The 15,147-nt window shown below is 41.4% G+C and overlaps 2 protein-coding genes across 2 annotated transcripts; one reads left to right on the forward strand and one right to left on the reverse strand.

Annotated features, from left to right (window-relative positions):
- Positions 1-2,152: 2,152 nt before the first annotated feature.
- LOC308295990 (RNA-binding protein MEX3B-like) lies at positions 2,153-8,354 on the reverse strand. The gene is made up of 5 exons (XM_080739097.1): positions 7,642-8,354; positions 5,923-6,170; positions 5,693-5,738; positions 4,200-4,954; positions 2,153-3,984 (listed from the first exon to the last, which is right to left on the reverse strand). Exons 1-5 carry the CDS (start codon positions 8,276-8,278, stop codon positions 3,574-3,576), a joined length of 2,097 nt encoding a protein of 698 aa, XP_080595223.1. The 5' UTR covers positions 8,279-8,354; the 3' UTR covers positions 2,153-3,573.
- An 821-nt stretch (positions 8,355-9,175) lies between these two features.
- Positions 9,176-14,318, forward strand: tmed7 (transmembrane p24 trafficking protein 7). The gene is made up of 5 exons (XM_080738036.1): positions 9,176-9,201; positions 9,497-9,563; positions 10,115-10,243; positions 11,392-11,637; positions 11,893-14,318. The coding sequence occupies exons 2-5, from the start codon at positions 9,537-9,539 to the stop codon at positions 12,127-12,129; spliced, it is 639 nt and encodes a 212-aa protein (XP_080594162.1). The 5' UTR covers positions 9,176-9,201; positions 9,497-9,536; the 3' UTR covers positions 12,130-14,318.
- Positions 14,319-15,147: the final 829 nt, after the last annotated feature.

Genomic DNA, 15,147 nt, shown 5'->3' on the forward strand with positions numbered 1-15,147 from the left:
GAGATCCATCTCAAGAAACTGAGGGCCTACAGTGTATTGCGTTCCCTCTGAGAGAGAAAGAGAGACCAACCCTTCTGAGAGCTATGCCTCCCAAAATAAAAAGGACGGATAGATGGTTGAAACGTAGGGGGAAAGGCAACCAAGTCCAACACTTTAAATCAGGGGTCTTCAAACGTTTTCAGGCCAAGGACCCCTTAATTGACAGAGAGATTAAGCAGGGACCCCCACAACCTTTTCATAGATTCCATATAGTTTCATTGTTTGACAACACAATCATCAGTGTATTTTGGATTCATCTCAATTTGTTTTCAGGTATTTGACCACTTGAACCGTCAATACTTAATAAACTTTCACTCTGTACTTGCTGCTCTTTTTCCCCTCTACACCAAACCTCTTTGCCGAAAATAGCCGATCTACAAGATCTGTGAGCTTGTAGATCTGCTATTTTTGGCTAGTTCTCAGAATATGGACACTATGGTTCAGGTGGTTCATTTAAAAAATGTTCTATCACACAAAGATTTGGAGGACCCCCTGTAGTAACTCTGAGGACCCCCTAGAGGTCCCGGACCCCCTGTTGAAGAACCTTGCTTTAAATTATTTTACAAGTATTTGAGCCTGGCTGTTCAAGGAAGCATGTGTGTGTAGTTGATTGCAATGTTTGATTGCAATTAAACTGAACCACTCAAAGAAACAGAAATGCAATTGAAACAATTAGTAAATAGAGCTGAGGAATTACATTACTCCCAAATACTATTTCCACCCTCACTATAGCTGAAACGCTAGAGACCGTGATCCGATATCCACACTAGCATCATGCCACGTAGTAAAGCAATAGTATTGGCCTCAAGTAGTGTGTACATAGTTCAAGATTATCTAATTCCATTCGCTTCCCCTTTAAAATGTTCACCCCTATAAAATAAATTCTATAGACATTGGTGTTTAAAGCTAGAGTTTGAGATGATTTCCACTATAGTGTACCTTTCCTTCCATTTTCAGTCAAGAGTGAACAAACATTTAGTAGAAAACAAATAAAAAAATAAAAATGTATCTTGAGCAGTCGATAGGGATCTGCTGATCAAGCTATGGGGAGGTTTGTGCTTGATCGGGCACAGAACATTACAAAACAAGCTGAACACACATGAAGGCTACTCAAGTGAGGAGTATAGCTATGCAGTGTGTACCAATTAAAAGGAGCCTGTGTCCCATCATTGCATTAGCGCAGCCTAACAGAACTTGGGTGTTATGGCCTATTTCAGGTTTTTCACATCAAGTATGAAGCAATGGGCAGCTTTCATTTGCACCATTGTGTGCCACCTGAATAATACAACACAACATAGTTTCAACAAATTGGTAAGTGGCGAGAGCAGCGACATTCAGGCAAAGTGAGGATGCTACTGGTATAGATAAAATGTCAGTTGTCCAATTGCTTAATATGGGACTAGGATCCAATTTACCTCAGTGGCCCTGACAATGTAAATAATCTTAAGGTGGAATCATAAAACAATATAACACCTCTATGACAATATGGGATGTTGTCAATGAGGTGGTAAAGACCTAGCTGGCAGATGACGACACCGCTTGGTTTACTCAAATATGGATGTGACTGGGACAAACAAAAACACATGCATGTGAAAAAGCAAAGAAAAAAAATAACCAGTAGTGATGTGCAGGAGTGTTGAGTATTGAAAATAAACTAAAAGTTACATCTCTCAGTGCAATACGTAAAAGTTGTCTGGATAAATGGAGGGGGGGGGGGGGGGACAGCAACAAATATTAAGTAAAATTTTAAAATCTTAAATAACACCAAAAGAGGAAATTCACATGCCTGTAATAAGCTCTTTGATCCATCGTAAGCAATGGACGAAAGAAGATCTTAGTTAGGGGTGGGCGATATGGAAAAATACAATATCACGATATTTTCCCAAGCTGTATCACGATACACGATTTTATCACGATTCTTTTTCACGTTGGTTTTTCATGGTTATTTTTCAAGTTACTTGACAAAAATTAGACTCTCTGGGTTCCTTTTGGGAGGTCTAAATTGAACTTTACAAGTATGCAACTCTGACAGTATACAAATGAAACCAAATGGACCCTTACGGGTCCATTTGGTTTTATTTGTATACTGTCAGAGTTAAGTGGAGACCTTGACATTTTAAAGTTTGAGAACTACTGATTTAGACCAAAATGCAGGTTTAAATTGAATTCTGCAATGAATCTCTGTATTAACGATATATAAGGCTCCCTCAATTGTATCACGATATATACGATATCTCTGAAAAGGCATATCGTGGAGACATTGTATCGTCTCAGCGATAATTATCACCATATTGCCCACCCCTAATCTTAGTGCCAGAATGTGTTTAAGAAACTAGCGTTTCTTAAACTAAGCTGAACACATTAAGACAGGTCCCTTGTCAGTGTGAGTTGTTTTGAGCATAGGTATGGTTTGGAGCGCTAGTGTTGTGCAGTAAATTACAGGCTTTCCAAAAAAGGCCACAGGTTTGCTATAATAAGACATAGTAACATATGTGTGTCCACTGAACCAGTTTTTGTTTGGATTACTCAGAATGGAATTAGGCACAAGTTTACTGTAAACAGATTATTTTTAAGAAGCAACGGAAAGCAACATGGCGGTAACGAAGTGGTGCAGCATCTTGGTACTGGGAGGAGTTAACCACGTCCTGGTTCTGTTGTTGGAAGTCAAAAAAGGAATAGGAATCAATGACGCAATGGGAATTTTCTTTTGGAGTGCAACCAATGAGCAGTAGCAGGATTTAGCCACTTTGTTTGAAAAGCCTCAGTGTGTTTACAAGCATGCCAACATCACACTATTAATCAAACTACCAAAGGGATCCATTTTTGAATTGTAAACATCATGCTTACAAAAGCACAGTTAAAACTCCTCAAACACAAATAGGAAATTTTGGATAAGACGAGTGTATGCGTTGGTTGGTATGTGTTTTCCATGGAGGATCATTTGTTGCAGCAAAAATCAACTACTATCTGGAATACTGTCATGTGTGCTTGTAATCCGCCCCTACATTAAGCACTATTTATGAGAGGCAATGGGGCAGGACCAGAATTTCACATTTGAAAAGAAAGAAAAAGACTAGCAGCAAAAAAAAAAAAAAGTTAATAAAACTGTTGAGATATTGAGAGGAAAAACATCAGAACTGTACCTGGCCAACTTAAATCTTGATCCAAACGCCAGCTGAACAGTTAACGGATAAAAATCCATTCTTGATCAAAAAATAATGAGCAGAGACAGGACAAAGAAATATCCTACCCCACACAATGCTACCAGAGGGTCACTGGCCCTCCATTGATCAATCACCAATAGGAAGAAGACTTCACCATTGCAGGGGACATGTGTAGATGGGCTTCACACCCCACCCGCGAATGTACAGAACTTTGAACTTGAACAAAACATAGGGTGAAGATGCACGTAGATGCTGATAACGGGGTCATTTCCCCTACTAATAATGTTTTACGTTATGGAAGGAAGTAGCGGGGACGCTGAACCCTCGTCAGACGTTACGGGCATCTTCAGAACAGGCGTTTGGGTTAAAATCATATGTTACGGAGCTGTATAGCCTGTGTGACTGGAGAGAGGCACACAGGGCACACAGCCTCTGATCCCTGGCATATATGTGTGGCACACTCCATGCAGAAGAGGTTGTGCCCACAGGGAACCAAGGCAGCAATCACCTGACTCTCCATACAGTGGATGCAGATCTCCTGTCCTTTCCCAAACGATCCAAGCCCGGGCCGATAGGGATGGGATGATTCAGGTGGGGAGGAGGAAGAGGCAGTGCTTTCACTGGAAGAAGAGAAGGCAGGGCCGTAGGCTGAGAAAGTGTGGGAGTCTAGGGCCCCGCCTGAGCAGAGAGGCCCCCGTTGAACACGCTGGGCCTGGGGGTGCTCCAGAGCTTCCGTCCCAGGGAAGGTGGGTGAGAGGCGTGGGGTCCCTGGCTGACTGGTCTGGAGAATGTGACGGAATGGGCGTCATTCATTGGACTCATTCATTTTTTTAACACTACATAAAACTGCAGCAAGATGAAAACCTTGTATCTCCGATAAAGTCTACATTTGCAGACCAAAAGAAAGATACATTGTATTTCTGTTCTCATGTCATGCATTTCCAAGGCGCTGGAAAGGCCTTATATAAAAAAATAACATTAGATCAATGCACAAACCTGGGCTGGGCGGGCATCAAAGGCCTGGATGCCCTGTCGATCCACAAAGGGACTCCAGACCACATGAGGCTGAGGGACTGGGTGTGAGCCCGGGGCAGTGGAGATGGTCAAGGGGTCAAATCCAGAGGAGGAACCTCCCCCTCCCAGACCAACCAGCTCCTCAGATCCTGGGGGGAGAAGGTTGTCACCGAACCAGAAACTTGCACCACTGCCATTACTGTTGTTGTTGTTGGAGTTGGCATTGAACGGACAAGTTGGACTGAAATCCGCCATCCGGTTCCCATTCCCGCTGCCGTAGAACGAGTCTGCTGAACTGGACCCGCTGCCGAGGGAGCTGGAGCTATCATTGCGGTATGTGGAAGACATTCGAACACTACCATTGATATTGCTGTTGATTCGCTGAGCACCAGTGACGTTCGGTGGCAGTACGCTGCCGCCGTTCGGTGGCAGTACGCTGCCGCCAGGTGATGGCGCACTCGCCTGTAGCCACGCCCCGTCTGCTAAACCTGCATGTTGTGCCGCAGAACTCTCAAAGCTGACATCCTTCCCGTTGAAATGAAAGTCGTTGTCCTCTGTACCAGGAATCTCTATCCCACCACAGGTGCCTGTGCGGAGAGCGATGTGTGCCTCAATTTCCTCCCTCGCCCGGTCGACATTCTCTGGCATGCCAGTGACCTCAAACACTGGCTCCTTGTCACGGCTCGGCGTAACGATGTACGTGTGTGTCTGCTGCTGGATGCGTTTGATGGTTGCACCTGAGAGATAAACCATGACCCATAGTTATTCAACAGTACTGAGCTACAATCAATGGTTGGGTCCACACAGCCAAAAAAAGGAGACATCCTAACCTGGCCTATCTGCCCTTTCAATACCACTGTGAGTGAAAATCTAAGATAAATTAAAACGTGTCATTGCGAAATGTCATTTGCAAACCATATCAAGGTTGCCAACTTTCAGGGATTAGTTAGGAGATATGGCTGGAAAGTGTAAAGATATTGTATGTTAACATAATGACAATAACAAGGTAATTTGTATATCCAAGAGTACGGCTGTTATGCTTGTATTACCCATTTAGGCCTGAAGCCGATTCTACAAATGCCTTTAAAATCCTAATACGTTTTCTGACAAAATATAATGTTGATAATTGATATTAAAAACACACACACACACACACACACACACACACACACACACACACACACACACACACACACACACACACACACACACACACACACACACACACACACACACACACACACACACACACACACACACACACAAAGATGCTTGCAATGACATAATAAAAATATTAACTTGTGTTTTTTAAGATGATTCTTAAAGTGACAGTAACCCTTTAGGTGACAGACCCAAACACTGCAAACCCAAACACTGCACAACTACACATCAATGAGTCAATCTGCTTTTCCCATAAGCACAGTTAACGACAGAGATTTGAATTAATTAATTTTCATTAATCAATAAGAACCTACCTTTTGGACCGACAACCAGTCCCACAACGCGATATGGCACCCGTACCTGTAAGGAGGGAATTGTGTGGGAACAAGTTAACGCAAGAATAAAATAGAGTAGAAATATTCCCATTACACAAAATGTTAACGATAATACACAAATACTTCTATACTAATAGCATTAGTCAGGCCAGATCCATTGTTTATATGTAATTATGTTATGCTAATAACTTAATATCGTGTCTACGGACCTGGATCGTTGTCTGACCAGGGAGAGCCGGTGCTCCTGGAAGTCCTGGTGCCCCCACAGAAGACAGCGGGCCCACCTTGTTTCTAGAGGCTCTGATGAGGGAGAAATGCTCGGCCGCAGATAAGATTTCTCTTTTGGCCATGCCCACATCTTCCTTGCGACCTGTTACAACGAAGACGGGCTGTTCTCCCCGTACAGGCGTCTTGATGTAGGTGTTGGTCTTGGCTCGCAGTGCCTTGATCTTACAGCCTGAGTTGGGCCGAGAGGGGGAAGAAGGGGTAAAAAAAATAACTTGGTTGATTAACTACAGAGCAGATATTTTAATTATAGGCATGACAGTTGGGTATATCTAATACCTAACAAAGTATCCATTTGTATTATATAGCATTTTTCTCCCCCCCCCCCCCCCCCCCAACACACACACACAAAAGAAATGGTGGAGGACAGTGTCTGTACATACATTTCCACAACAAACTCTCCATGACATCTCCAATTGTACAATGCATTTGGTACTCAGACATCTTCAAATTATTATATTAAAAATAGCTTTATTTCAGTTGTGACTCCAACACATCACTACCAGAGATATTTCCTGTTGTTGTCAACAATACAGTGTGTGTGTGTGTGTGTGTGTGTGTGTGTGTGTGTGTGTGTGTGTGTGTGTGTGTGTGTGTGTGTGTGTGTGTGTGTGTGTGTGTTGTGTGTGTGCTACTACTACCCTCCCCCACTGGTCCAAATCCCGACTAAATGACAACGCCAGTCTCCCAAACCTCATCTTCACGCGAATGCAAAGTTTAGGAAAAAAAGACGAGAAAGACCTCGGATTTAGAAACGACAGGTAATAGTTTGAAAAGATGAGTTTGTCGTCGGTCATGCAGACGATGACAAAGAGCTAACTATAGCCTATGTGGCTGATGTGGCAAAGTAATGGTGACCAACATATCTATTCATGTTCTGAAACAAAGCAGGCCATGAGCTGCACAGCAGCAATACACATGTAACTACTACTGCTTTCACTGTCGACCAGGGAAAGGCGAATGTTACTTGACAGGATCATTATAAGAGATGGTCAAGTTTGTTACCGTTAGCACAACTTATGTAAAACTTTTTTTTGTGACGATTGGCGCTGATGACCCACTTACAAACACTGCCAACGTATTTGTACTAGAGCTGATCTACAAGACCGCGACGACACGTTGTGAGGTTGTAGATCCGTTTCTTTTATACACGTAAACAGTGGTGTAAAGTAACTTTGTAATGTACTTAAGTACAATTTTGAGGTATTTGTACTTTACTTGAGTATTTCCAATTTCCAATAGTTTTACTTCTAATCCACTACATCTTGGATCCAAATATTGTACTTTTACTCCGATACATTTATTTCAAAACGTTAATAGTTACTTTGCAGTTATAGATTATAATATAAAACATAAACCACTTCGCTCTCTTTTACCGTGGCTATCAGAAAATAGATGATCTACTACGAGCTCATAACGCGTTACGATGCATTGTGAGCTCGTAGATCTGCTTTTTTCAAACATTTTGTACCTTTACTTTTTTAAGTACATACAGTGATGCCGATACTTTTACATTTTGAACTCCGAACTTCTACTTGTAGCAGAGTATTTCCACGTTGCAGTATTGACGCTTTTACCTTAGCAAAGAATCTTGAGTACTTTTTCCAAAACTGGTGATAAATCAAAGCTCAGAGACAACTCACCCTGTCTGCCCACGATCTCCGCGACGTGTTCGGAGCTCGGCACGGCCACGCACTCCGTGGTGTTGACGCTCTTCCTCCGCATCAGCAGCGACTGCTGCTCCGCCTCGTAGCCCGGCTCCCCGTACGCCAAGCCCGGGCCCGGCAGCACCATCATCCCGCCGAGAGACGGTCCCGATCCCGCGGTCACATCGTCCAGGTGGTGGTCGTCGGAGGTGGTGGTGTTGTTGTTGTTGTACAGCAGGATGGTGTCGGGTGCTGGCGGCTCCAGGGCCTGGTGGTGGTGGTGGTGGTGATGATGATGGTGGTAGTGTGCTAGCAGCGTGCTAACTGCACCGTTGTTCCCATTGTTGGAGGAGGAAGAGTCCCCAACTTGTGGATCTTCTTCCTCCGGGGGGTTTTGTTGTTCTTCCGAAGGCGGCCGGTGGTGGTGGTGCAGGGAGAGCGGCTTCAGGTCCAGGACCGTACCCAGGAGACTGAAGTGGGAGACGGGAGAAGGGAGCGGTTGATGGTGTTGGTGGTGGTGGTCTGGTTGTTCTTCCAGGCCTGAGACACCGGTGAACCCACCGTGCACGGCTAGCGGCGGCGGGAGCTCCGACTCCCCCTCGTCGGCCTCCAACAGAGACGTGCTGCTAGGCATGGTGGAAGAAAGAAAAAAACAACCGTCCCCGACGATCGGTCCCCTGTAGAACGCTGCAGCTCAATGCGAATCGATTGTGAATCTCAGGTTTTTTTCGCCAATAAAGCGCCCGCTGCCTGTTGCAAATGTGAGGGCTGTGTTTTGTCTCCCTCCCTCTTTTGTCTACGGCTCTCTAGTCTCGTGGTGTTGATTCTGGCGTCAGACGTGTGTTCACGAGCGTCACCAAGACTCGCAGGCCGCGCATGTTTATTTTTTATTTTTTTATTTTTTTATTGAGAAATATGGACCAGTTGGAATAAAGTTGGAATTGAATATATTGTAATTATTCAGAGCCACAAAGGACAAGTGAGCGATATTTATAATGATTTGTTTTTAAATTATGTTTGCTGTGTATTCTCCTATATATGTCCATAATACATTATCGCCTAGACGCCTACGTAATTTACACATTTATCTTGTCCTTAGAATCTACATTAAATCTTGCAGTGTCCAGTTAGTTACTACACAACTACAGTAGTTCTCAAAAGTGTGGTCCAGGCAGAGGGGGGTCCAAATGGACCCTTACTGGCCTTGGATCAAGACTATAATCGATTTGGACATTTGAATAATAATAATAATAATAATAATAATTAATACCCTTTTTTCCGATTTGAAATGTTTCACAGAATCAAAGGTTTCATGGTCATGATTCACCGGGATCCTGGATGTCTTGATTCCAGGCTTAAAATAATTGATATAAAAATATTCTATTTATTTGTGGCACCAGTAAACCACGCCCACTGCCATGCACTTCCGCTTCCCTAACCTATGTGGACCAATTAGGTGTAAGAGGCGGGCTCACTAGAAAGAAAATCAACCAATGGCATCTCGGATATTGATCTACGTAGTTGAGTATTTTCGTGCATCCGGGTAAGGGATTTGAGGTGAGTAACTGGTGCTGCAGTCAAACCAAAGGTTTGATTAAATATTACAAACGTCCAGCTTTTATTCAACCCAATCGCGATACATATGGACATTCAATGATGTCGTACAATACGACATCCATTAAAAACCTCCCATCCTAAGTCGGTTGCTCGCTGTAAACCGGCACTGCCAGCTAGCTAGATAGCCTCAAGCTAGCCTGTCGTCAATGTCCGGGTTTGCTTTGTCACCATTTTTGTCATGTTGTCCCTTGTCATATTGCCATTGAATAAATCTAGCTTAATATGTTTTTTCCAGGTCTGCGACAGGTTCACTTTGGATACCTAGCCTCGCTGAGATGATGTCCATCCGGGTGCTGCTGCAGGTCAGTGGTGTAAAGTAACTAAGTACCTTTACTAAGTACTGTACTTATAAGTACAATTTGAGGTATTTGTACTATATTTGAGTATGTTCAATTTCCAGTACACTTACTTCTACTCCACTACATCTCGGATCCAAATATTGTACCCTTTCTCCACTACATTTTGAGGTTGTAGATCTAGATCTAGGATGCTATAATTTTCAAAGATTTTGTACTTTTACTTTTGGTAGTTTAAGTACATTTTGATACAAACACTTTAATACTTTTACTCAAGTACATTTTGATTTCTGGACTTTTACTTGTAAGGGTGCCCTCACACCAAAATACCTAGAGTGGAATCCGCCAATGCATTTCAATGAGAATGGAGCGTTTTTTTGCCAGTAGAGGATTTCTGCAACAAAAAAAAAACACTCCATTCTCATTGAAATGCATTGGCAGATTCCACTCTAAGTATTTTGGTGTGAGGGCACCCTTACAGAGTATTTCTATATTGCAGTATTGGTACTTTTAACTTATGTGAAAATATGTGAGTATTTTTTCCACCACTGCTGCAGGTGATATGGGCCCAGCTACTCTGTGGCTGGGTTCTGGGCTCCGAACTCACGTTCGAGCTGCCAGACAACGCTAAGCAGTGTTTCTACGAAGACATCATCATTGGTACCAAGTGTACACTGGAATTTCAGGTATGTGTCTTTTTGCTGTACATCACTGTTTCCCAAACACTGGGTTCCTTAATTTTTAGTTTTCCTACATTTTGTTTTTAATTATTAAGATTTATATGAATTAAAAAAAAAACTATGATTTTTTCTAAGTAATTTCAATAATAAATTCCATAAATTAGAAAACAATGTCTCTTTCGGGTCTCGACCTGAAATGTTTGGGAACCACTGCTATTATACATAACTGCTTTGTGGTGTGGTGTGGTGTGGTGTGGTGTGGTGGTGGTGGTCCGGAATTAGGCCTAATCTCCAGCCCAGCAGGCAACGTGATCATTACTGTCCAATTAATCATAGACATCATTTACACCAAAAGGTTATTTCCTGCCTTGTGTCAGATGGTGAAGAATATCTACGGGCTTCTGTACTCTTTGGGAAGAAGTGTTAAAGGGATCTGGATTTAATTAATTGAACAATTATCTTTTATCATGTCATTTCATGGAGAAAGTTAAAACGGCAAAGACATAATGGAAATACTATTCTAATGGAAGAAAAATCTGAAAAAATAAACTCGCACACATCTGCTCCATTAAAGAGATGGTGCCATAGTTTAGTACTTTTACTGTTTTGTATGTGTCTATGGAGTTAATATTACTCTAATAGAACACCGGGTGGGCTTATAATGTGCAAACTTGACTTCCCTGTGTATTTTTTGTTTCTTCCTGAAAGCTGTCAAAAGGCCCAATTGAAATACACTGATATAATGACATCATAGAAAACACTTGAGAGCTAACAGTCACTCAGACTCACTCTTAGCTCAATCTTATTGTAACTAAGATATATGCTGAAAATAGTGGTACAATGGTCCTGGTGGCCGGTGAGTGTGATGCAAGACAAAAGGCAATAATAAAAAAGGCTGTATATCTGGTCCATGTTTACATTGGTAAACAATATAAAATACCAACAGTCTGAAAATCGTACAGTATACATCCTTGTGTGGCGTGGATGGCCCAAAGTGATAGAAAAGGTCAATTCTGCGTTTTGCTATTGCGATGACAAAAGAAACTCTTTTCACCTTACAGCTGCATTGCATAGCTATGGATTTAGGTGAAAGTTAATACATGTTTCCGAATAGATGATTCTATAAATGCATCTCTCCCTCTTTGTTTTCCCAGGTGGTCACTGGTGGCCATTATGATGTAGACTGTCGTTTGGAGGACCCAGACAGTACTGTTCTCTACAAGGAGATGAAGAAACAATATGACAGTTTCACCTTCACGGCAGCCAAGAATGGCACCTACAAGTTCTGCTTCAGCAACGAGTTCTCTACCTTCACACACAAGACTGTCTATTTTGACTTCCAAGTTGGCGAGGACCCCCCACTGTTTCCCAATGAGAACAGAGTTACCGCTCTCACTCAGGTGAGTGGTGTGTGCATTCTATCTGTGAGACTCACTGGTGTATGTGTATCTGTCTTTACAAAAGCAGAATTAAACAATATAGTACTGTTTTACAGTGACTGCTGTGCACCATTATATTACAATAGGTCTATATATAGTCTATATTACTATTGACAGTCAATGCCCTATTTGGATTATTCATTTTAAAACCTGCTTGGTGCGTGTGTGGATCTTTTCACCCTGGTCTCTCAATTTGCCGTTGCTCCATATTACCAGATGGAGTCGGCCTGTGTTTCCATTCACGAGGCTCTGAAGTCTGTCATCGACTACCAGACTCACTTCCGCCTCCGGGAGGCCCAGGGACGCAGTCGGGCAGAAGATCTCAACACCCGTGTGGCATTCTGGTCCATTGGTGAGGCCTTCATCCTTCTGGTGGTCAGCATAAGTCAGGTGGTGCTGCTGAGAAGCTTCTTCTCTGACAAGAAGACCACCACAACACGTGTCGGATCATAACAACCTCTGAAGCCTTGGGTTCATTTTCAATCCTCTGTTAATCCAGACCTGGGCTCAAACGCATGAAGTTTGGTTAGAAAAAGGAAGAAAAAAAGGAAGAAAAGAAATGCTGGTCTGAGACCATCTGACAAGGCCTTGGTTTCTAGATATTTTGTTATTAAACGTAATGCAAATGCCCCCATGCCAAGCTAATTAAATTATGTTTCAAATTTGGAAGAAATACAAACAAAAAACCCACAAGAAACACTTTTTTTTAGACTGTTATGGGTGGTTAGCCTGTTGGTTCAAGCAAACCTCAAGTACTTCAGATATTTGAAATTAGTTTTTTGCCCAGGTCTGCCTCCATAATGTCAAAAATGTTGTTTCATATCAGTTATCGTTCCTTCAACCCAAAGTGTGTGTAATAGTAAAGGAGGTAGAATTTGTACCGTCAGAATTAATTAAATGGAATTAAGGAATTGGTTTGTCTGCACAACACTGTATTGATCAGTTTTGATTCAACGTTTTGCTTAGCTCAGCTTATTTGAACTTGGAATTAGTGGAGGTGTCATGTGTTTCCGGTTCAAACCTGCTGTCAAGCCAATCAAACAAGCTATGGGAAAATGAATTTGAACAGGAAACGGGTATGCCACTTTATGGAAACCTGGGACTACAGTTATGGAATATGGACATGGCCTACTGAGCAAGACACTGTTCCGTTTTTATCCTTCATGCCATGTCAAATCGGTAACTTGATAGGGGAAAACCATAGACACCATAACTAAATGTTTAACCAGTTTATTTGTTTAGTTTTATGTTTAATACCAGCTTTAATTTGGGCTGAGGTAGCAATCAGGGATCCCAGTCTCACGGGGAGCCAATAGTGCGCTCTCTCTCTCTCAACCAGTTTCTCCCTCAAGACACAATTCCTTAAATCCAAGAAAGAACATGTACAGTATAGCATTTGTTTTCATTGTTATTTTTTAGATTCCATTCGCTGAATTAGACGTTTTAATGTGTTTGTTCATCCTTTGAATTTACTTTTTAACGCACCCTGGTAAAGTATTTCAGATGAGACTAGGGTGTTCTGTATTACATAATGTGAATGCTAGTTTGACTGCTATGCCATAGGCATGGAGGACTTAACAACTGAAACTGTTTGGCAAATCACAACACTTGGTGAGCAGTTCCAGATGCATCATCTTGTTTGTTTGACCTTAACAGCAACCATTGCTTTGCTATAGCTCTCCTTCTATCATTTACTGTTTAAAGTGTAATGACTTATTTATTATGTGGGTTCATTTTTTGTTTTTGTTTTACTGTTGTAAAATTAATATTGTTTTGTACAATACTGCCTGAATGTAAAAACATACCGGTAGGTTGATTTGAAGTTTTGAAGTTGTAATTTGAATGCTTACGAGAGATTTAGCTATTCAGAGTTTCTTGAGAATTCAACATTTAAAACATGGGAGTGGACTATGAGAAGGTAGCCTTCATTTTAGTGCGATGTGTTGTGAGCTTGTTACTCCTGCTATTTTCAGTGCATGACACTACAGTTAGTATAATTCAGACTTTAGGAATCATGCATCAATTAGTGGTCCTTTTGTCTCTCACTTTCCTAGTATGAAAGATTGTTTTGAAAAGACAAGTGAGGCTACATGTTGATGTATTAACACAGTACAGTTGTTTTTCAAATGTCACACTGTCTAGTTGTGCTATAAATTTCCAAGACAAATTAAGTTTACCTGGCTGGAAATATATCCAGACTAGTTGTGTAACCATCTGGAAAAGCCGTGTTTAAACCTTGTTACTGGGTTAGGGACGGGTTGTTACTGCAAACCAAATACATTTTTGTGACCATACTTTTATACAATTTTTGGGGAATAATGGTTTGGCCTTTTTCTGGAAAAGTATTTCTTGGGTGGTTGGAACTAACTCAAAAATCTTGTTGAATCTTGTTGAAAAATATTATTGAACTCAAGTCTCCATGACATGAGTAATCGATAGAAAAAAAGTCATTTTGGGGGTGAACTACTCCTTTATGTAATTACAATTTAACAAATTCCTGTCTGTATGCTTCGACCATAAGTTCATTTTCTAGTTTAGCTATCTTCTCATAGTAATGTTTTGTTCTGATATAATTGGCTGAATGATGTGAATATAAATCTTGTGTGTCATAAGATAAATAACACTTTTATGTTATGAACTTATTTCTTCAAAGGTGTGATGGTGTTATTTTGTTTTGTGCACAATTTGACTTCATTCTCTAAACATTTAGAATCAGCTTTGAGGCACTCGGGACTTGTTTCCTTGCATAGCTGAATAAACTTTCTGGTATAAACATTTGTGTTTATGTACATATATCAATGTGTCCGTGTTCTACAGAAATTGGTTGTACATTAATGACGGATGAGCGTTTACTTCACATTTATCTAGGATAGATAGAAAATATAAGCAAATGAGAATAATTCCTCTGAAAGCATATTGTAGTTTTCATCTTTCAGTCAGTAGGGGGTGGTGTAGTCAAAGGAATTAACATGCTTCTCAGACCTGTTTTGATGTACTTGTTTATGTGAGACAGACAAAGTAGAGGATTAGCTATTCGATATTTCATAAACTAAAAATCCAAAGTACACAATTTCAATTCACTCCTCTTGTTCAGCCCGATTTCATTTAACGCTTCCGTAGATCGGCTATTTTCACTACTTTTTAAACATTTGTTTTCTAATGGAAATTCATGATAAATATAGATTTATTTTCTTCGTGAAAATACTGGGGGGGGGATATATATATATATATAGTTTTCAAATATTAATGATAAAATACAAAATGTAGGAACCTAAAAATCAAGGGACCCTGTGCTTGGGAAGTGCTCTTCTAGACCGTGGGGTGACGTAGCTCATCTAGCAGTTCGGTGATTGGAGCATCTACGTGTCAATCTTACGACAGGTGGAGAGGGGGGGGGAGAAGACTGCATTGTTTTCGATTTGATAGAAGTGAGTCGTGATCGTCCAGCTGAGCGGTGGGAGGACTTTACAA

Source organism: Nannobrachium achirus, assembly GCF_963921795.1.
Source record: "Nannobrachium achirus genome assembly, chromosome: 12".
Classification (NCBI taxonomy): domain Eukaryota; kingdom Metazoa; phylum Chordata; class Actinopteri; order Myctophiformes; family Myctophidae; genus Nannobrachium; species Nannobrachium achirus.